Source organism: Oratosquilla oratoria, chromosome 15, assembly GCF_046742065.1.
Source record: "Oratosquilla oratoria isolate Oo_2021 chromosome 15, ASM4674206v1, whole genome shotgun sequence".
Lineage (NCBI taxonomy): Eukaryota > Metazoa > Arthropoda > Malacostraca > Stomatopoda > Squillidae > Oratosquilla > Oratosquilla oratoria.
In genome coordinates, this window is record NC_134791.1 from 15,377,152 (window position 1) to 15,401,750 (window position 24,599).

General features: G+C 42.5%; 1 protein-coding gene across 1 annotated transcript in view; it reads left to right on the forward strand.

The window, feature by feature from the left end:
• Rpn9 (regulatory particle non-ATPase 9) overlaps positions 1-23,976 on the forward strand; it is a 28,586-nt gene extending 4,610 nt beyond the window's left edge. The window contains exons 3-8 of the mRNA XM_076198588.1: positions 774-924; positions 3,449-3,552; positions 11,029-11,215; positions 14,291-14,479; positions 20,795-20,992; positions 23,134-23,976. Of these exons, the coding sequence (XP_076054703.1) occupies positions 774-924; positions 3,449-3,552; positions 11,029-11,215; positions 14,291-14,479; positions 20,795-20,992; positions 23,134-23,232 (928 nt within the window). The 3' untranslated portion in view covers positions 23,233-23,976. The remainder of the gene's footprint in view (positions 1-773; positions 925-3,448; positions 3,553-11,028; positions 11,216-14,290; positions 14,480-20,794; positions 20,993-23,133) is intronic.
• The last annotated feature ends 623 nt before the right edge of the window (positions 23,977-24,599 follow it).

Sequence of the window (24,599 nt, forward strand, 5' to 3'; positions counted from 1 at the left end):
GGAAGAGGATAAATTTGGGGTCTGGTTTGCTGTGTGTATTTACCTAGTCGTATCATACAGGAAGGGAGCAATGCTCATGGTGACTAGTCTTTGTATCTCTCAGCATCAAGTTTTTTCTTAAAATCTTGTACAGTATAGTGTTTGCACACACTGTTTCGTTGTCTAATTTATTCCATGTATCAATCACTCTGTGTGGGAAGCCGTTCCTTTTTAAATTTCTTCTGTAACTATATTTTTTTAGTTTCTTCTCGTGTCCTCTCGTTTTACCGTTGTCCCATATTAACCCCTTCACTCCGGGCCAAAATCTCGCGGGCAGCGTTAGCTGCCAGACGTGTGATGTTGCGTCATAATACTCGCATTATAAAAAATAAAGTCACCGCTGTATTGCTCGTTCTCTCTCTCACCCGTGAAATTTGATAACCTTAGAAAATATGATATAACCAGTTTACAGAGTATGGGGGTCACGCAGGTACAACTACAATAAATATAATTAAGATGCCGACATCGGCATCCTCGCTTACCCACTTGCTCCTCATGGTGCCTATGTAGGCGTCATCGTATCGAAGGGGTTACGTTTTATAAGGATAAGAATGGATAAGCTGAAAAGAAGTCGTTGTGGTTGAAAGTCACCATTACATAGTTTGATTGAGCAAGTTGCATTCACGGGTAGTGATTTTGGGGTGTTCTCTTTCGATTTTGTAAAATAGATGGTAATAAAACTTAATTGGTTACAATATTCAGAAAATGTGTATAATGTAAGTTTATTGTTGCAGAATCAACCCTTTGTCCCTCATGGAAATTGTCGCTGAAGTCTCTACACAGTACAAAGATCCCAATGAAGCCTTGACCTTTGTGGAGAAGACAGCACCCAAGGTTAAAGATCACAAAGAGGCCAAAGTCTTGTGCAATGTGGTCAATGCTGGGGTAAGAATTATATTAAAAATAAATGTTTTGTAGATATAAGGTATAGTCACTGAAAAAAGTATTGAATTTTGTGGTGTGTTAATGCATATGAAGCATAGAATGACATAGCCACCCATGGGACTAACGGCACATGCCTGTAAGGTGAAAGTGAAGAAGAATCGTCTCTCCGTCACCCATCTTCAGAGCCTATCAACACCCCCACCTTGTGCATACAAACTCATGCAAATGTATTACAAAACTTACTTAAGCAAACCATTAGTATTTGCTCCCCGCCAGTCAAGACTGTCTGGAGGATTTCTCTCAATCTACATTCTACCTTCACTTCCAATCTTCCCTTTCCTGCCACATTCGCACCCAAGTATCTAAAACTATCCACTTCCTCCAGTCTCTCTCCTTTAATACTCACTTCCAATTTGCTGCCACATTCTCCCCTTGTACATCTCATTGCCTTACTTTTGCCCACATCTTCATCTTCCTTTCACACACCTTCCCAAACTGTCACTAACTTCCTTAATTCCTCCTCTGATTCTGCCATAAGCACAATATCATCAGCAAACAACAACTGGCTTATCTCCCACTTTTCTCCATTTCCTTTAACCATCTCCAGTCCCCAGCCCACCACCCTTATGCCCATCTCTCACACCACCCCACCCATGTACAAATTGAACAGGCAAGACGACACAACACACCCCTGGCAAAGTTCCACCTCCACCTCAAACCACTCACTCTCTCCATTTCTGATTCCAACATAGGCTCCACTGCCCCCACAAATACTTAACTGCTCTCAACAGCCTTCCCCCCATCCTACACATCTGTAACACCCCCCCACAGTGCCCTCCCATCTACCCTGTCACAAGCCTTTTCCAAATTCACAAAGGCCTAAAAGACATCCTTACCCTTCCCTTAGGCTTTATCATATATCTCCTTTACCATTAAAATCTGATCCACACAACCCCTACCTGTCCTAAACCTACACTGTTCCTCACCTAATCCTCTCAATCAAAACCCTCCCATAAGCCTTCCGTACTACACTCACAAACTGATCCCTCTGAAACCACTACACTCACACTTGTCCCATTTTCCTTTGGACAGTGGAACAACATATGCACTCCTCCAGTCCTCCAGCACTCTACCCTCTTTTAAACAAACATTAAAGAACCTCACCAGCCAGACCATCATCGCTGTACCTCCCTTTTTTAGACACTCCGCATGACACCCATCTAACCCAGGTGCCTTACCTGCTCTCATATATATATATATATTGCAAAAATAATCACAATTCCATGTGACTAAATGATATTGCAGAAACCACAGGGAAAATAAAGTGAATACTAAACGTTTTTGAGGATGTTGTAATAGACGAAAACATTTAGTATTCCGGCTTTATTTTCCATGTGGTTTCTGCAATATATATATATATATACACACACATATATACATATACACACATACACTGAATGGCTCCCAGTGAACAGATTAACATCTTTTCAACCACAATTCACTTTTAATTCCATGCCATCCCAGTGGAGACTAGTGAGAGCTCGAAGGAGACATACATTGGAAATTGAAATGTGGTCGATCCGAGGACTTGAGCTCAGCTCGGACATGACAAAGAGGCAGTGACTTAGCCCATTGCGCTATAAAGATAGCACAATTGGCTAAGTCACTGCCACTTTGTCACATCCAAACTGAGTTCCAGTCCTCAGCTCGACCACGTTTCAATTTCCAGTATATGTCTCCTTCAAGCTCTTGCTCCTCTGCGACGGCATGGAATTAAAAGTGAATTGTGGTGGAAAAGATGTATGTGTGTGTGTGTGTGTATATATATATATATATATATATATATATATATATATATATATATATGGACTTCATAGTGAATCACCTCCCCGTGGCTCATCTTAAAAGCCTCAACACCCTCACCTTCATATGGTGGTGCAGCCCAGAGGAGCTGTCACTCGCTCTTGAGACTGGGATCAAGGATTGTCACATTAACCCCTTCAATACAGGCCAAAATCTCACAGGCAGCATTAGCTGCCAGACATGCGATGTTGCGTCATAATACTCGCATTATAAAAAATTGAGTTACTGCTGTATTGCTCATTCTCTTTCACCTGTGAATTTTGATAACCATAGAAAATATGATGAAGCCAGTTTACAGAGTATGGGGGTCACGCAGGTACAACTACAATATATATAATCAAGACGCCGACATCGGCATCCTCACGTACCCACTTGCTCCTCATGACGCCTACGTAGGCGTCATCATATTGAAGGGGTTAAACTATTTTCCTCATCCACGTAAGGAGAGCTGACATCTGGTAACTGTTCCCTCCTCCCGATGACTTAAACCAGTCACATAGCACTTGCCTCACATGAATACAACACAGAACAGTCCAGTGTTTCTTTCTGGAGAGGATACAGGAGGGTCCTATTTACTAGGCAGTAATCTAGATATGCATAAGATTTTTAAACAAAATGTGTATATTCCCAAGTAAAACATTTCTTTCCTTAAACCCAACAGATACTTCTGCATCGTATCAAGGATCAGCAGAAAACCAAAAAGATGTTGGAAGAGACTGAGAAGATGCTTGATGAGATAGATGGTGTAGCGTCAGTCCATGGAAAGTAAGTTATGGCCTATTTTCTTCTTCTTTCTATCTATCTTCCAGGTAGTGTGGTGATTTAGTCTGTACAAAAGAGAAAAAAAAAATACAGCATCAAATCTATTAATATACTACCCACCACATCAGCCCTCTGGGATTGTAGCCCTTAATCTCTTCAGTAAGAGTCAAATACTCATGTGACCATTAGGTTGCCAGATGTGCGATGATGCATCACAATAAATGCATTGTAAAATATAAAGTTACAGCTGTTATGCTCATTCTCTTTAACCCCTTCCATACGGTGCCGCACACGTAGGCGTCATGGGGAGCGAGTGTATTCGCGAGGCTGCCATATCGGCGTCTTGATTATATTTATTGTAGTCGCCCCTCCATAATGACATTCTTTCTAATTCTTTTGTAATCGCATTTTCTATGGTTATCAAAATTCACGGGTGAAGAGAGAACGATCGTTATAAGCGGTGACTATATTTTATGATGCGAGTATTATTACGACACGTCGTACGGCTGGCATTGGCTGCTGCCATCGAGATCTAAGTCCATGACGCCTACGTGTGCGGCACCGTATGGAAGGGGTTAACATATACTAAAGACTTTTTTCCCCCTTACAAGGGAGGTAGCCATTCTTCACCCTGAATGTTAATAACCACAGAAAATGCAATAGAGCCTGTTCACAGAATACTAGAATCACTCCGCTACAATTATAAGATTATAATCAGGATACCGATGCCAGCATCCTCTTTTACCTACTCGTGACACCAACAAAGGCATCATCATGTTCTAGGGGTTAACTCCTTTGTGTTGTCTTCTCTTATCGTTGTTTAATCAGTGAATGAGGATATTGTTATTTTTGGTCCCAGTTATGTGTCTTGTACGAGTACTGCTTATATGTTGTTCTGTTGGAAATGGAGTATGAATGTTTGTTAGTGAGTCTATTTATGTTTATAGGCCGTTTGTGGATGAAAGTGTTTTCATATGTTGGTTACAGTTCCAGTTTTTTGTATTAGTGTGTTAGATGGTTGAATCTGCCCTAGATTTAAATATGCAGCACTTGTATGGTTGACGAGTTAATCACCATATGAGGACGGAGCCTTTATTTGTACGATGTTTCGCTTATTACAGCTTTTTCAAGTACAAGTTGAGATACAAATGCTTGAGATTAAATAAGGGGAAAGGAGGGAACGGGGAGAGAAAACAAGAAGGGGGGGAAGGACGAGGAGGAGAAGGGGGAGGGATTGAACACTGGGAAAGGATGAGAATGCTGGCCCAAGCGTCCGTGGGCAAAAGGTTCACAAAGGGTGATTTAAATACTGCCACTTTCATGAAAACTTGTATGGTTCCTGCTCAAGATGAAAGATGAAAAAACAGGATTGAAAGAATACAAAGGGCAGTGACTAAAATGATCCTCAGTCTTGCATATAAGCCATGCAAGGAAGAGGGAGTAGAAGTACTAGATCTACCGTCATTAAAGGATGTGCTGTGTCTTGCAACACTGCTTCTGACCCAGAGTGGTGGACAGGATGCAGGGATGACCCATCATCCAGGAGGTGCCAAGATGGGAGGGAGGAGGGTGGAGGGGAGTGGAAAAATGTAGGGGATGAAATGGGTGGGAGTGGTTTCTTTGCCTTTTTCTTTTTGGCTACCCCTGTGTAAGGGGGAAAAAAGCCTTTGGTATATGTATGTATTATTAAAGGATTGAAGATAAAGATGATACCTATGCCACACAGCACATTTACAGTCTTACATATGCCAAGGGAGGTAGCCAAAAAGAAAAAGGCCTAAAATCATTCCCACCCATTTCATCCCTAAATACACTCCACTCCCCTCCAACCTCCCTCTTATCTTAGCACCTTCTGGATGACGGGTCATCCCTGCACCTTGTCCACTGCCCTGGGTCAGAGGCAGTGTCACAAGTCACAGCACATCCACAGCAAGGCCACTTCATTAAATTGGCGACCCCCCTCTCCGTCCCCCCATGCATAAAAGGAGAAGACGGGGAGAAATCCCTTTGGGCTGCATCAAATTTTGCTCTCACATACTACCTCACCCCCCATCCCCCCACCCATTCCACCTCATGCATCACAACATCATCCATATACAACCATTCTCCATTCACCCCTATCTTCTGTCCTCTCCCGTCCTTCCTCAACAGACATTCTCCTCTTCCCCAAAGCCCCCTTCACCCCATCCATCCACCTCATCCTAGGACGTCCCCTCATGTTCACTCCTCCACATCTGCATTCCCTACCTCTTTTACTAGTCTTTCTTCACCCATTCTTTCCATGTGTCCAAACCATCCCAATATTCTTTTATCCACCCTATCTCCCAACTCCCTTACCACCCCTTTCTCCTCCTCACCTCCTCATTTCTCCCTCTATCCAGCCTAGTAACCCCCATCATATTTCTCAGACACCTCATCTCAAACACATTCAAACTCCTCTTCTCTTCCTCCCTTATATTCCATGTTTCTGCCCCATACAGTGCTGATGGCACAATCACTCCTTCATACAATCTCCTCTTAGCATCCATTCCCAAATGTCTATTTCTCATTATACTTTTTAATCCACCAAGGCATTTACTCGCTTCTCTCAATCTACATTCTACCTCCACCTCCACTCCTCCCTTTCCTGCCACATTCGCACCCAAGTATCTAAAACTATCCACTTACTCCAGTCATACATACATACATATACCAAGGCTTTTTCCCCCTTACAAGGGAGGTAGCCAAAAAGGAAAAGGCATAAAAACACTCCCACCCATTTCATCCCTAAATACACTCCACACCCCTCCCACCCTCGCTTCACTTCCAGTCTGCTGCCACTTTCACCCCTTGTACATCTCATCACCTTACTTTTACCCACATTTATCTTCAGCTTTCTTCTTTCACATACTCTCCCAAACTCTGTCACCAACTTCCTCAATCCCTCCTCTGATCCTGCTACAAGCACAGTGTCGTCAGCAAACAACAGCTAGCTCATCTCCCACTTTTCTCCATTTTCTTTAACCATCTCCAATCCCTGACCCACCACCCTTGAATTTACCTCTCATACCACCCCATCCATGTATAAATTGAACAGCCAGGGCAACATAACTCATCCCTGATGAAGTTCCACCTTTATCTCGAACCACTCTCTCTCTCTCTCGGCCTCGCTGTGGATGTTCTGTGTCTTGCGACACTGCTTCTGACCCAGGGCGGTGGGCAGGGTGCAGGGATGACCCGTCATCCAGGAGGTGCTCAGATGAGAGGAAGGGTGGGAGGGGTGTGGAGTGTATTTAGGGATGAAATGGGTGGGAGTGTTTTTATGCCTTTCCCTTTTTGGCTACCTCCCTTGGAAGGGGGAAAAAGCCTTGGTATATGTATGTATGTATGTACTCTCTCTCTCTCCATTTCTAATCCTGACACATGCTCTACTACTCTTCTAAAAACTCTTGACAGCTCCTAGAAGCTTTCCTTCTATCCCATATATCCACAAAACCTCCCACAGTGCCTTCGTGTCTGCCCTGTCTTAAGCCTTTTCCAGATCCATAAAAGCCCAAAAAACATCCTTCCCCTTTCCTATAGCTTTCCCACATATGTCTTACTACAAGAATCTGATCTACACAACCTCTACACCATCCTAAATCCACACTGTTCCTCTCCTAATCCTCTCAATCAAGATCCTCCCATAAGCCTTCCCAACTACACTAAACAAGCTAATCCCTCTGAAACTACATTCACACTTGTCCCCTTTTCCGTTGTAATGTGGAACCAGCCAGTCCACCATCACTGCACCTCCTTTTTTTAGACATTCTGCATGGCATCCATCCAGACCAGGTGCCTTACCTGCTTTCATCATCTTAACAACTGCCTTCACTTCATCCTTCCTTATTTCTCCTCCATTTTCCTCACTCATCACAGTCATTTTCTTAGCATTTCCCACTGCAACTATCTTTCCCTCCCTATCCTCATTCACATTTAGCAACTCCCTAAAATACTCTGCCCATCTTCCTCTTACTGTGTCTCTCCTATTATCATTTCTCCATCTGCACTTTTTACCTTTCCTTCTCTAATTGATTTGCCTCCTCTTCCCATCTTAATTTCCTTCCAAAACACCTTTTTATTACTTTCAAAATTTTCTGTCATATGCATATTTCCATAGAATTATTTAAATTCCTGGAGTAGCCTTGAACCATATATATATTTGAAATGAGGTATTAGATTTGGAGAAAGAGACAGGACTCTGCAAGTGTAGTTCCTATCATGTGTACTAATTAAGTAAATAGTACATACATATACATACATACATATACCAAAGGCTTTTTCCCCCTTACAAGGGAGGTACCCATAAAACAAAGGCACTTATGCCTGTACTTTTTTTTAGGAATGTCCACTGTGGGGCTGCAGGGAGAAGGATGCCTAGTCCCAATCCCCTTCCCATTTTTCTCGCCTATTACGATCCAAGTGGGAATACTTGGGAGGCGAAACAAGGAAATGAATATTGAGAGAAATGGTACAGGACAGCAACAAGGGGACAGCATAACAGAGGGACAGTAGCAGTATAATAAAAGTGTCATCATTTCTCTGTGAGCAGAATCCTCTATCACTGACAAAATGATGTGTGGCTCTGGTCCATAGGGGTGCCCCGTATATACTCTAAATTATCAACTACATGCTACTTTGCCACAACAACATAAAGCCAATACCCCAGAGGGCTTTTTCTCCCATGACAAAGGAGGTAGCCAAAGTCAAAAAGCTTAATTCCACTATTACCCATTTTATCCCCACCCATTCCTTTCCCATTTATCGCCCCCTCCTCCCTCTCATCTTATGCCGCGTCCGCACGGTCGAACTGTGCCTGGCGGACTTTGCCCTTACCGGTCAAAGTCCGCAGACTCTGCCCGCGAAGTGTCAACACGGCTGACGATGGTGGTTGGAGGTTAGTTGGCCGCAAGCAGAGGTTGGGAGGGAGTGGTTCAGTACGGTACAATAACCATGGTTCCTGTCATACTTGGAAAGAAGGTAGCACTTTACAGCATTATAATTGCTGCCTGCATTAAAAAGAAAAACAAGAAATCACGGAGACATGTCTGATGCCGGGAGTGGTTACAAAGACGTGATTTAATGGGAAGCTCAGTGACAATCCTACGTGAATTGCTGGATGAAAATGAACAATCGTTTTGCAAATACATGAGAATGAACATAAGTAGTTTTTCTGTTCTCCTTTCGAAAGTGGAGCCATATATACAAAGGCAAGAGACAAATATGAGGAAAAGCATAGCACCAATAGCACGTCTTGTCGAGACCAGTACACACTAGTACTAGGTGCAGACGTGGTAGTAAGGTAACTTCGGTCTGTACTGAGTGGGTTTGCTAACTTTGCTCGCACCTCACCTCATGCGTTTGGCAGCGATGTCAGCCCTCCCTCCACTGTCCGCAAATGGCGCCGGGATCGGACAGTTTGATGGTTTGCCCGATGAAATTGCCCATTGTCGAGCAAAGCCCTCGTGCCCGGCGGACAGTGCTCGACCGTGTGGACATGGCATTAGGCTCCTCCATGGTTTTGGGAAAGATGACTCAACTGGACAGTGATATAATAATTGTTGCTGCGAGTTTTGCCAACTGGAGTCTTGTAGCCTGATAGTAGTCAGCAGACGTTTTTATCCTCCCATGGCTGATTTTAGGAAGAAGCATAGGACTGTGATCATCTCAAGTGACTTGACACCTGACAAACACGTCAACAAATTATTTGAGGAGACTTTCAACTTACTAAGATCAGTGAAAGTGTCCTTCGACTACATAGACAAGGAGATGGTTAAAAAAATAGTGGTTACGCTAATAAGACCTAAATTAGAATATGCCACAACTTTGTGGGCACCCAGCACAAAGAAGAACATAAGAAAATTAGAAAGAATCCAAAGAGCAGCGACAAAAATGGCACCTACACTGGACATATGAACAAAGAATGGAGAAACTACATCTGTCAACACTGGAACAGAGAAGAGAAAGAGGTGATTTATTGACCATTTACAGAATTATGAAAGGGGTGGAAATCCTCGATAGAGATGACTTATTAAAGTGGGACATAAGAGAAACAAGAGGACATGAAAAGAAACTAAAGAAGGACACTTATAGAAGAGACCTGAAAAAGAATAGCTTCCCACATAGTGATTGATGTCTGGAAAAGACTGAACAGAGAAACAGTGAATGCCAAAACTACACGATTTTAAGAATAAACTGGATGCAGAGAGACGTGAAAACGGGTCACTACAAGCATAGCTCTCGTCCCATATAATACAACTAGGTAAGTGTTGTATTAGGGTGGGCCTGTTTTTCTGTCATAGTTGGGGGGCGGTTACTGATTGTCAGCTCCCCTAGAATGAACAAGTGTTTAGGGGGAAGTGGGGATAATCAGAAGTCGATACTTCTTTTGTCTCCAAATAGACTTGAAGCAGGCATGATATTCTTCCAATTTTTTCTTTTCCTGACAATGATCTTGATTTTTTGTCATTAATTCCCGGTCCTTTTAAAAAAAAATTGTGGTTGAATAATTTTTGGCTGGTGTGAAGTTTTGGGCGATTTGTAGGTCGGCTGTATCTGTATGTAAGCGGTTTATTTTGTGCTGGCCCGCAAGTGATTTGTTTTATGTAGCATTGCGTTGTGTGGTGTGCACGTGTACGTATAGCAAGGTGATGACTGGGGTAGGTTTGATTTTGGCCGAATTATATCGATAGCAACATCAACGGAACAGCTTGCATGCATTTGTTTACTAGCGATTGAGCCCAGGGACTTGGCCTAGGCCTGTGGCCCCCTGACCCCCGGCCAATGTAGATTTTATTTTATTTTTTTTTTACCGCTATCATGCCTGTTGAAGGTATTGATGGATTTTGGATAGCACCCAGGACCTGATTTTGGAAAAGGAAACACCATATGAGGATGAAGTATTTATTATTTATTCATCAAAGTTTTATCAACAAAAATTATAATAACAGCAATTGCCTTGAATTTCAGCAACTTGAAAGTTGCAACACCATGGTGGTCAGCTGTGATCTTTGGGCCTCTCCGAAGATCTCTCTTAGAAAACGCTTTGGAATGTTGTTGGTCTTGAATTAGCAGAGCTGGATGCATTACTGCTGGACAGGTAGTGTGTCACTGAAACATCTGGGTTGCATTTCCGTCAGTGTGTTACAGATTTTAATTTCCTTATGACAGTCTGCATTACTGCATATGTATATATATATACTGCTCTAAGGTGATTAAAATCAGTAACGAGTTGACGGAAATGTACCCCAGATTTTTCGGTAATGCACTACCTGTTCAGCAGTAATGTGAACAAAGCATGCTCACTAAGAGATGTCTAAAATGGACCAGCGGCTGTTACCAGCTATCAAGGCCATGGGAGTATAGTAAGATGGACTAAATAGAAATTGTGTGAATGACGTGTACCACAATAGCCGTTTGTTTCATAAATAATCACCAAGAAAATCAATTCTTTGTTTACAGATTCTACCTTCTTGCATCGGATTTGTACTGCCAGAGTGGAGCCCATGCTGATTTCTACCGTGCCTCCCTCCGGTACTTAGGTTGCATCGACCTGAACACGTTAGATGGACCCACGCAGCAGAAACATGCCTTCTACCTTGGGCTTGCTGCTCTGTTAGGGGAAGGAGTGTACAACTTTGGTGAACTTGTGAGTTATTATTTTTCAGGGATGGGTGGGAGAATGTTTTGTTGTTTTGTTACTTAAGCAAGTAGTGTAGAAGGTGAATGTGTGTTTAGGAAGATTTTTTTTTTTGAAGAACGACACATTTTAATTTTTTACCCAATGCTGTATTCAGGGGAGATGGGAGTGGAGATGTAATCAGTCTTTGTGGTATTCTTTAAACCTTTTATGGTGATGAAAAAATTACCTAATTCTGTATTATGGTATTTGAAGTAAAGATAGGCTTTTTATGGAATTTTCATCATGGTTTATATGGAACAGTATACATTGTATAATGATTGTTGCCCCATGTGCACATACATATACCAAAAGGCCTTTTTACTCCCTATAAGGGTTAGATGGGAGGGAGAGGACAGTAGATAGAGGTGGAATGCTTGGGGGATGGGGGGTGAGGTAGTATATACATACATATACCAAAGGATTTTTCCCCCTTATATGGGGGATAGCCAAAAAGAAGTATGTGTGAGAAAAATTTGACGCAGCCCGAAGGGTTTTCTCCCCGTCTTCTCCTTTTCTGCATGAGGGGACGGAGAGGGGGGTTCGCCGATTTAATGAAGTGGCCTTGCTGTGGATGTGCTGTGTCTTGTGACACTGCTTCTGACCCAGGGCAGTAGACAAGATGCAGGGATGACCTGTCATCCAGGAGGTGCCAAGATAAGATGGAGGGTGGAGGGGAGTAGGGTGTATTGGGGATGGAATGGGTGGGATGGTTTTTATGTCTTCTGTTTTTTGGCTATTTCCCTTGTAAGGGGGAAAAAGCCTTTGGTATATGTATGTATATGGGTTGGATGATGTACTAATGACAGACACCTGTTTGTGGTGGTCCTGAAGGATTTAATGCTTAATCTCAGAAATAGGCCCAAGATCTTTCTCTATATTCATTTGTCTTTCTTCCACCTTCTCACGTATGGAGAATGGACAACTGCCACCCGCTCCCCTTCTCTTACTATTTTCTTCCCAAAGATATCTATAGGATGTCTAAGGACTATTAATAGCCATTAGCATGGCTGCAGATTTCAAACACATTGTAGATGAAAAGTTATTCCTGACCATCTCCACATTGCTTGGGTCAAAGGCCATACATACATACATATACCAAAGGCTTTTTTCCCCCTTACATGGGAGGTAGCCAAAGAAAAAGGCATAGAAACCACTCCCACCCATTCCATCCCCTACATACTCCACTCCCCTCCACCCTCTTCCGTCCCTCTTATCTTGGCACCTCCTGGATGATGGGTCATCCCTGCATCTTGTCCACTGCCCTGGGTCAGAAGCAGTGTCGCAAGACACAGCACATCCACAGCAAGGCCGCTTCATTAATTCGGCGACCCCCTCCATCCCCCTCATGTAGAAAAGGAGAAGACGGGGAGAAATCCCTTCGGGCGAGAAAAACAGGACAGGGATTGGGACCAGGCATCCTTCTCCCTGTAGCCCCACAGTGGACATTCTGTTTTTATCTCGATACTGGGCCCTTGTGCACTCGCTCACCCATACCTCCCAACCTATTCCCATTTTCACCCAGATATAATGACATTTCTTTTCTATCAGTCTCGTCATTTGCCAACAGAACTACATTCCTTCCTGTCACTCTTTCCTCATCTTCACACATTCAAAGACTTGTGTACTTGGGCTCTGGTTTGAGTCCTTTTCCCAGACCCTCGTTAGCCTTGACTCTTCATTCTATGTATATATCAAGAGCTTCTTCCCCTTTATAAGGCAGGTAGCCAAGTCGAAGGCACACACCTACTCCCATCCATTCCATTCCCATCTATGTGACTCTTGTTGAGTATTGTTTTGAATGTAACACTCAACATTGGTTCGTGAGCATTAAAGAAATCTTAAGTTCCTTGCCACTGTTTATTGGATCACTGCGTATACACCGCTTCCACGCTCACAACTGACTCATGCGTGTCCCTTCACTGGGTATACTGATTCCTACGGTTTCCATTTGCTCAATTAGTTTTATTTATTCCCTTTCACACAGAAAACAATGGACACTCAAAATAATAAGTTAATATAGCATAAATTACAAGGATAACCTATTTCACATTCATTCCACTTTTACATTACAATAATTGAAATGATAATTGAATATGTTAACAGGAAATGATAATATACGATTTCTTCACAGAAATTTTGAGAACAAATTATACACGCATACAAACACACACACTTCCAATTACGCATCACTTTTGCAATTTCAAAATGGATACAAGAATTGCTATAACTACCATATACATATATAATACTCTTCATAAGAGTAAAGGATTCCTAGGCACCTCACATCATTTCATTGAGTCACCTTCCATGATGTATATGGCAACACAAGGGCATAGGATAAAGAATAATTGGAGATTTAAGAGTGGTAAAGGATAGCTTCAAAGGAAACAACAGAAGGGAGGAACAACAAGAGTGGAAATATAGCTCATTCAAACATGGATGAATGTGTAACTCTGATTCAAAGGGGTGCCCCCAAAAAATCCTGAAAGTAAATTAGTAATTAGCAGGTTTATGTTTCTCAAGATAGGAGGGAGGGTGGAGGGGAGTGGAATATATGGGAAATGAAATGGGTGGGAGTGATTTCTATGCCTTTTTCTTTTTGGCTACCCCCCCTGTGTAAGGGGGAAAAAGCCTTTGGTATATGTATGTATGTATGTTAGTTTATGTTTACGGATTTTTACCTTTTTTTCATGAATGTCCCTTTTGGGGCTACAGGGAGAAGGATGCCTAGTCCTAATCCCCGTCCCGTTATTGTCGCCTCTTAAGACTCCAGTGGGAAAACTTGGTGGCAGTATTCTTTCTCCCCACCACAGACCTGTCAACCAGGAGGTGCCAAGATAAGAGGGTGGAAGGGAGTGGAGTATGTTAAGGATGGAATGGGTGGGAGTTGTTTTTTGGCTACCTCCCGTATAAGGGGGAAAAAGCCTTTGGTATATGTATATATGTTTATGGATTGCATGCATGAAAAAAAAGGATATTTTTTTAAGCCAAAATGCAGAGGTTGATTTTATGATCATTTATAAACTTATTTTAACATTTCAGCTTGCCCATCCAATACTAGAATCATTGAAAGGCACATCACAGGAGTGGTTGATTGAACTCCTCTATGTTTACAATGGAGGAAACATTCAGAAATTTGAATCTATGAAACCACAATGGAGTACTCAGCCAGACCTCCTTGCCCGGGAAAACAAGATGAGGGAGAAAATCCGGCTGCTTTGTCTGATGGAGGTAGGAAGATTGGGGCCTTTTGTTTAATTTTTTATACATTTGATTTATTGTGTTGTGATATGCTGCTTTTAGTACGTCAAGGAGAACAAGGTGAAGTTACAGACCCATGCATGTGTTGTCTTGTATATTTAACCACTTCAGTACGAGTCAAATTCTTGCAAGCAGCATTGGCTGTCATATGTACGATGCATCACACTACTTGCATTATATATTCACTGCTTTACTACTTGTTCTCTTTTACTCTGAGTAATAATAAACAGAGAAAACATGATCAAAACAGTTCAAATATTTCGGGGATAACTCGTGTACAACTACAAAAAATACAGGAATACCTCACTATACAACCAAGCTGTGTTCCCAGCTGACTGGTCGCAATGTGAAAATTTGTATATCGAGGTGGGTTTTACATGTAAATGGGGGGGCTTGTGTTCATGGACCCTGTCCCCCTCCTCAATTTTTGCCTGGGGCTTTCACATACACTCAACAATTGTTTTACTTACTTGATTGTGCCAACAGCACTGTACAGGGCAGAAACATGGAACATAAGAGAGGAGGAGTTTGAATGTTTGAGATGAAATGTCTGAGAAGTATGATAGGGGTTGCTAGGCTAGATAGAGTGAGAAATGAGTAGGTGAGGAGGAGAACAGAGGTGGAAAGGGAGCTGGGAGATAGGGTTGATGAAAGAGTATTAGGATGATTTGGACACATGGAAAGAATGAGTGAGGAAAGATTGGTAAAGGAAGTGTGGAAGAATTGAATATGAGGGGGCATCCAAGGATGAGATGGATGGATGGGGTGAAAGGAGCATTACAAAAGAGAGGAATGTCTGTGGAGGAAGGACGGGAGAGAACAGAAGATAGGGGTGAATGGAGAAGGGTTGTGTATGGATGATGCTGTGATGCCTGAGGGGGATTAGGGTGAGGGAGTATGTATGAGAAATAAATTGACGCAGCCTGAAGGGATTTCTCCCCTTCTTCTTTTCTGCATGAGGGGACGGAGGGGGGGGGGTCGCCGAATTTATGAAGCGGCCTTGCTGTGGATGTGCTGTGTCTTGTGACACTGCTTCTGACTCAGGGCGGTGGACAGGATGCAGGGATGACCCGTCATCAAGGAGGTACCAAGATGAGAGGGAGGGAGGAGGTTGGAGGGGAGTGGAATATATAGGAAATGTAATGGGTGGGAGTGGTTTCTATGCCTTTTTCTTTTTGGCTACCCCCCGTGTAAGTGGGAAAAGCCTTTGATATATGTATGTATGTACTTTATAGCACTCGGTCGTATACTGAGGTATTCCTGTATATAATCAGGATGCTGATGCTGGCATCCTTGTGTACCCACTCATGCCTCATGAAGGCTACATAAGCGTCATCATACCAAAGTGGTTAATCTCGCTTAAACCACATAACTTATTTCAACAGGGCAGGACTCGCAGTAATGGATTTAAACTGGACAAATTTAGATTTAAGAAGGACGTAGGCAAGAATTGGTTTATTAATAGGGTGGTCAACGAATGGAATAGACCTAGTAACCATTTAGTGAGCGCTGAAACTATCAGTTGTTTTAAGAAACCGTTAGACAATTTTATGGATGGGGATGATAGGTGGTGATGGATATGGAGCTGCCTTGTGTAGGCCTTATGGTCTCTTGCAGTCTCCTTCATTCTTATGTTATGTTCTTAAGTAGAAGGAAGAGAGAGAGAGAGATGGAGCTTCTTACTTCCATAAAGGTTAAGAATGTCAGTTAATCTGTTTGGGTATGTTGTCTTCATTTGTCAGTAAACTTGAGATAATGTGCACTTCTTAGATAATGCATTAGTCAGATTAATTAATTTCCCAATTAATTGAGAATTGTATACTCTTCAAAGATGAAACGTGATAGATTACAAATGTAGATTGTTTATGATGTCAAGTCACTTTTCAGGGACTGTTGCTCCTGAGCAGGTTTCTAGAACAGACCCAGGAAGTCCTTATCACTCACTTTCTTCCAACCAGTTTCATTGCTCACATAAGACACTCATAAAAAAAAAAAAAAACTAATGGCCGAATCCTATGGGAAAAGAACCTAAAAAGTTTAGGTCTCAAATTTGATACTTGTATGACTTTCAGCCCACATATCAAAGATCTGACTGCAAAAGGATCAAGAAAATGAACTTACTGATTCACCCACAAGCACTGATCTTGGACATCAGAACTATCCAGAGGCAATTCATAAGAACCTCCCTCAGCTATGTTTCCACAGCATAGTTCCCAACAATCAGCAATATGAACACAATTTTATTTATTTGTTTATTTATTTTAACCTCTTCAATACAAGTCAAATTCTTGTGTGCAGCATCGGATGCCTGAGGTACAATAATTCATACATCACAGTACAGTACTACCTCTCATTAACGGACGTTAATTAGCTGTGTTTGCGGTGTTTTTGGGGCTGTTGTTTAGTGCATGCAATCACTATGCCACCCAAAAACCACTCCAAATCAACGGAGTATTCACATCAACAGACGCAGTTACCCCCCTCTTAGTCTGTTAATGAGAGGTAGTACTGTACTTGCATTTTGAAATATAAAGCCATTGCTGTATGAGTATTACTCATTCCCTTTCACTGATTGATAATAAACACAGAAATGTGATCAAGCCAGTTCACAGAATTTGGGGGTTACTCGGCTACAACTACAAAATAATTATAATCAAAATGCCGACACTGACATCCTTGTATGCCCCCTCATGCCTTATGATGCCTACATAGGCATATGGAGATGTTAAAATTTTATAGAATTGAGCATAAAGAGTATTGATAGAATGCACTAAAACCATCCTGATTGGACACCTCCATACATACATGTGCCAAAGGCTTTTTTCCCCCTTACATGGGGGGTAGCCAGAAAGAAAAAGGCATAGAAACTATTCCCACCCATTCCATCCCCTACATATTCCATTCCCCTCCACCCTCTTCCCTCCCTCTCATCTTGGCACCTCCTGGATGACAGGTCATCCCTGCATCCTGTCCACTGCCCTGGGTCAGAAGCAGTGATTCAAGACACAGCACATCCACAGCAAGGCTGCTTCATTAATTTAGCGACCCCCCTCTCCGTCCTCTCATGCAAAAAAGGAGGTAGGGAGAAATCCCTTCGGGCTGTGTCAAATTATTTCTCATACATACAGATGATGCTATGATGCATGAGGGGGAGTGGGTGGGGGATGGGGTTGAGGAAGTATGTATGAAAAAAAAAATTATGCTGCCCGAAGGGAATTCTCCCCGTCTTCTCCTTTTCAGCATGAGGGGACGGAGAGGGGGGGTCGCCGAATTTATGAAGCAGCCTTGCTGTGGATGTGCTGTGTCTTGCGACACTGCTCCTGACCAAGGGCAGTGGACAGGATGCAGGGGAATGGAATATGTGGGAGATGGAGTGGTTTCTATGATTTTTTCTTTGTGGCTACCCCCCGTGTAGGGGGAAAAAGCCTTTGGTGTATGTATGTATGTATGTACTTCCTCACTCACTCATACAGAAAATAAAATCATCTCTATAGAACACCAGATGAAGATGACAGGAACACAATTCTATGCCAGAACCCTAAACAACACACACCCTTCACAGTGCATAAATATATAGTAGGGATCTTGCTCTAGATGCTGGTAAAGTGTTTTTATCGTACCGCCATTTTTAAAGGGTTTAAAGGGCCTACCCTCTCTCCCCCCCGGCAGCCACATGCTGCGCACGACCATTGTTTACATATGTTTTGACCATATTTTACCCTATTTTTTTGCGTTTGATACACTCATAAAGTTTTCTCTTACGTCCGGCATGCACGTGAGTATGTGGTGTGAGGAAGTTCAGCCTGCACGACTGGCAGTGGCCTGAGCCTTACAAAGTAAAGGACATGTACACGTTAGCTTGCCGCATTCACTAATTTGCCGTGTGAAATTCGCATCTATTTTTCAGTGAAGAGATATTTGAAGATATTAGCCATGCCTAAGCTATCCAAACAAAAGGCACACTTGCAGAAGATAAGAACGTCTACATTAGCAACTCAAGGGGAGAAAGAAAGAACCCCAGCATCAACTTTGTTATCACCACCTCCGCCACCACCACTAGTACTCCCTCCAGCAGCTCTCTCCTTTCCGTCTACATCCACATCCTCAGCACCTGATCCTCTCTCCTCTACACCTATATCAGACAAGTTGTCTCCACGCAAACAACTGTTTGCTAACAAGTGGCTACAGGAATGCCTCCTTGTTGCAACACCTTGGGTTTAGAGTCTCAAACCTCACAGTGATGTCCCTGATGCAGCAAGAGCCTGTTCCAACACCAGAAAGGAAACCCAAGAAAAGAAAGAGAGCTGAATCCCAGCAATCAGACTACCTTGCTGGGTCATTCTAGACCAAGAACTCAAACTTTGCGACAAAGAGTGAGGTGGCGGCTTATGAGACCCTCACTTTGAGTGAACAATATCCTACACTGTAGGAGGGTACAAAGTGCCTGAGTTACTTGAAAGATGCAAAATCATCATGAAAATACAATGGAACCTGTTTTCAATGGGTCTTTTCAATGGGTCTGAAAAATGTAAGTTTTTGATACTCAAAGTCTATCTCCTCCCTCAATTTTCAACCGATTTTTGCATATGAGGTCTCTATTAATAGCTAGATAAATGACAAAAAATAAAATAGAGTTTTTTGCATATGTTAAATAAATTTTTTTAACAACGTGTCAGTCAAAATTTTGCTTTTTTTCGATAATTTTTTTTATATTTTTTTTCCTCGGCGTTAAACAAAGATATTAAAAAAAGCTCTCTATTTTGTTTTTTTATATATATAGAAGATTCTTTTGCTGTAAAATGAAAGACATCAAATAAAAATTGTAAGAGGAGATAGGATTTGAAAGAAGCCCAAAAATATGGTATTTTTTACGTTTTTTTATTAAAAAATAAAAAACTACTCGTCAGATCTGAATAAAACTCTTGCTGTGAAGGTTTCCTCAGACCTAGATATCACACAGAAAAAATCAGCAAGATCCTTCAGAAAAAAAGATTTTGGGCAGGGGGTCCCCTTAAAACCTCTAAATCAACCTACCTCCTATACCACATAAAAACACACACTCGGATCAACAGGCCCTTAAAAACAGACCACCAAAGTCAATACTCCAACCCACAGACACAAGCCCCAAAGAAAAAAGAAAAAAAATCCATATTTGATAAGAACCACATCGTCATGCCTGTGCTAGCAGGTAAACAGTGCTATCTATATACCAAGAGCTCCCCCCCCCCTTACAAGGGAAGAAGTTTAGTCAGAGGCACGTACCTATTCCCACCCTTTCCACCCCTCCCATCTCAGCTCCTCAGGTCATCCCTGCATCTGCCAACAGCCCTGGGTCAGATGCAGTGCAGGAAGACACAGCAAAGCTGCTTCATTTAATCAGTGACCCCCCAACGTCTTGGTCTCATAGAATAAGCATGGCCACAGACTCAAACTGCCCCAAATACAACTACTACACAGCCCGAAGGCATTTCTCCCCCATCTTCTTTTCTGCATGAGGGAACAGAGAGGGAGGGTCACCAATTTAATGAAGTGGCCTTGCTGTGGATATGCTGTGTCTTGAGTCACTACTTCTGACCCAGGCCCGTGGACAAGATGCAGGGATGACCCGTCATCCAGGAGTGGAATATGTAGGGGATGGAATGGGTAGGAGTGGTTTTTATGCCTTTGTTTTTTGGCTACCTCCCTTGTAAGGGTGAAAAAGCCTTTGGTATATGTATGTACACAGAGGACACAGAACACCTCATACCACAAGGCCTCGCACTAACAAGACCCTGACAACAATACAATATATCTTCCCTGAGTGACTCGTGGTCGTAGGTGGTTACCTTAAAGCCGCGAGTCTTGTACAAGAGAGACTAGGGGCAAATTGATGAATTTATTCTGCTGTCAAAAGTTTGTGTTTGCAATTGATTTTATGTTCATTTCTTGATTTCTTGACATGTGGTGAAGGTCATGTGAATATCTAAAGTGAGGTTCTTTCCCAGTGGTAGGATATGGCCATTTATTTTTGCTATTGGATGTTCCTTTGATTCATGGATGTCTGGAGTGAACTGGATTACTGATAATACCTGGCGTTATGCTTCCAGATATAGAAAATGGCTTTGTAAGCCATTCTAGTTTATCTAAGTAAGCTTGGGTGTTCTTTGCTACAACTGCATAATTGCTATGCTAGGTTATCATCAGGTCATCTGTATACATAAATAGAATTGTACATATCTGTTAAGATGTAAGCAGATTCAGCATTCCATTACATAGTTAATATATTGGTACGAATTATTTCCGAAGATGACCTTCAAGCGAAATGCTCGAGACCGTCAGCTGACCTTTGCTGAGATTGCAGAGGAGACCGGGTTGCCAGAAGGACAGGTGGAGGTGATGGTGATGAAGGCATTGTCCTTGGGTCTTGTAAAGGGCACCATTGACCAGGTGGACCAGAAGGTCAACATTACGTGGGTACAACCACGTGTTCTGGACAAAAAGCAGGTAATAACTTAAGAATAAATCTCTTGTATGAACTTAAGATAGATGGTGACATATGTGCACCTGGCATCAAAAATTCATATCCACTTACTACACAAGTTTATATCCACAAAGTTAGTAATGTGAAAGAGTGGAGTCAGGGCCCCAACATGGGTAAGTGCCACCTCCCACACCCCTCCACTACCACCACATTCCACATCTGATGGTCACTAGCACGATTCACATGTAACATTCATCCACAAAACAAAATTTATACACACATCATTCATACACACAGCTCATGATTAATACATACATACATACATATACCAAGGCCTTTTCCCCCTTCCAAGGGAGGTAGCCAAAAAGGGAAAGGCATAAAAACACTCCCACCCATTTCATCCCTAAATACACTCCACACCCCTCCCACCCTTCCTCTCATCTGAGCACCTCCTGGATGACGGGTCATCGCTGCACCCTGCCCACCGCCCTGGGTCAGAAGCAGTGTCGCAAGACACAGTACATCCACAGCAAGGCCGCTTCACCTCACCTCACTCATCATTCTCATTTTCTTCGCATTTCCCACTGCAGCTATCTTTCCTTCCCTATCCTCCTTCACATTCAGCAACTCCCTAAAATATTCTGCCATCTTCACACACCATTACGATTAATAAATCATGCCTTAAAAGTACATTAGGGGGAATTTGCTCTATCTTCTCTTCACCAAGATGTGCCACCCCAGGGCATTGCCCCTCCCTGCCCCTCCCCATGTTGGTGCCCTGGGTGGAGTTGGAGCTTCTGAATCCATGTGTATCACGGGTGGCAAGTTGCTGTTAATGCAACAGACAATATAAAGCAATAATGTGTGTGGAGTCAAGAGGCCATGACTATGCCCCTCTACTGTGTGACCAACTTGGTAGACGTAAACATAAATAATACGTGGACACGAGTTTTTGGTGCCAGGAGTACGTATACCAAAAGGCCTATTGCCTATTATAATGGGAAAGGCCAAGTCAAAACATGCACCCATCCTACATCTATCCCGCACCCATACAAAAACCCTCCCATTATAATCCTTATGGGTGAAGAATTATAACTGACCCTCATCAGGCTTATTTGGGTCAGAGGCAATGCAGCAAGGCATAGTACCTCTGCAACAGTTGAAACTGGTTTACCCCCACTGCTTCATTATGTGAGAACCCCCACCTCCATCCTAGTCTATGTATATACCAAGAGCTTTTTCCCCCCTTATAAGGGAGGTATCTAAGTCAAAATCACATACCTTCTCCCACCCATTCCACTCCCCTCCATCACCCTTTCCTCCCTCTAATCTTAGGTTTTCGTGGATGAAGGATCATCCCTGTATCCTGTCCATTGCCCTGGGTCAGGAGCAATGCAGCAACACAGTACATCCACAGCAAGGCCGTTTCACTTAATCAGTGACCCCCCCCATCTCTCTCTCTCTCTCTCTCTCTCTCTCTCTCTGTGTGTGTGTGTGTGTATGTGTGTGTGTGTGTGTGTGTGTGTGTGTGTACACCCTCATGCTAAACAAGAGAAAATGGAGAGAAATCCCTTTGGACTCTGTCAAAATATCATTTACACATAAGCACCCTCTATCCCCCCCATCTCCTGCCCCTCCCTTCATTGCATAACAATATCATCTATACACACCCACTGTCCACTCATCCCTATCTCCTTCCTTCTCCCTTCCATGCTCAACAGACATTCCCCTCTTCCTCAACACCCCCCTTCACCCCATCCATCTATTTCATCCTCAGTCATCCCCTCAAATCCACTCTCTCTGCCTCTGCCTTCCCCAGCTCTTTTACTAATCTTTCTTCAATCATTCTTTTCATTTGTCCAAACTTTCCCAATACTCTTTCATGAACCCTATCTGTCATCTTCTTTTCCACTCCCGCTCTCCTTCTCACTCCTCATTTCACTCTCTATCCAACCTAGTAACTCCTACCATGCTTCTTGGACATTTCATTTCAAACACATTTAAACTTTTCCTCTCTGCTTCTCATAAATTTCAAGTCACCTCCATCTACTTGAGAAAATATAATGGCTGAAAAGAAATTCCATTAGACCAAGTCAGTTCCTTATCCCTTTACAACCACTTTCCATTCACGCCTATCTTTCATTTCATTGTTTCTTCATTGCAGATTGCCTCCATGATGAACCGGCTGGGCGACTGGTGTAAAGACGTCAACGAAATGCAAAAGATGTTGGAAGACAAAGCCACGTCAATCCTTACCTTGTAATTGGAGCATCACCATCTTAGAATTGATGATTTATCAAGTTGCAGTGGTGGACAAAGGATGGGTAGGCTACAGTGGGTTAGGATGGGTAAGAGGGAGCCAGTTTCTGTTTTTTCTCCCAGAAGTGCAAAAATGTGCAGAAATTTTTAAATGGAATGTTCAAAAGTTAGCATTCACGTTGAGAGGAGGGTGGTTCCGCTCAATGATATTTGTAAAATAGGGTGTCTTTCTACAGATTATATACGGAGACGTTTATTGCGTATTTATTATTACCGTGGTACCTTGGAGCGTGACGTAAATTCATTCCTAAGTGAGTTCCAAAGCAATTTTCTCTTTGAATTTAAACATTAATGTAACATACAGTACCCCAGAATTTTTATTTTTTACATTTCACTTCCAAGGAAATGGTTAAAGTATTCTAGGATATTATCTTTTGAAGCATGCACATAGAATACATTGCTATATAATAGGGTTATCTTTGTGTCCAAGTTCCAAGAAAAGATTGACTTCTGGGGCAAAATTTTCTTAAAATCATTCGAGTTCCAAGTTATTCTACTTCTGGAGTGTTTGAATTCCAAGGTACCACTGTATCTTTAGTCAGGAAGGCTGTCTACTGCCTCACAGTCCTCTGGAAAAGCCGTGGGTGCTGCGTTCGTGCAGCATGAGGGCCAATATGTCCATACTGGAATCGTTTCTACAAATATAAGTTTTGTATGGAAAGTAAATACAATTACAAAAGTTATTGTACCAAGTTGTTTATTTTAAGTCCATTTTATTGTCATTCTTTTTTACTTCCTGTGTACAAATATTCTGTTGTGATGCATGAGGTGGAATGGATGGGGGGTGAGGTAGTATGTGTGAGAAAAACTTTACGCAGCCCAAAGGGATTTCTCCCTGTCTTCTCCTTTTCTGCATGAGGGGATGGAGAGGGGGGGTCGCCAATTTAATGAAGCGGCCTTGCTGTGGATGTGCTGTCTCTTGCGACACTGCTTCTGACCCAGGGCAGTGGACAAGATGCAGGGATGACCCGTTATCCAGGAGGTGCCAAGATAACAGGGAGGGAAGAGGGTGGAGGGGAGTGAAGTGTATTAGGGATGCAATAGGTGAGGATGGTTTTTATGCCTTTGTTTTTTGGCTACTTCCCTTGTAAGGGGGAAAAAGCTTTTGGTATATGTATGTACCCCCCTTTTTTATACCACCAATAGAGAGAGCCTTAACATGGGGTCTTAGAGCATGCTTGCCTAGATCTGGATATTAGACCTTAAACTTGGGCCAATATGATAACAAAAATTCCACACCAGTAAGAACTTTACTTATGCCCACACCTGTGTGACAAAGATTAAAGAGCCTGACAGAAAGTCAGATGTTGA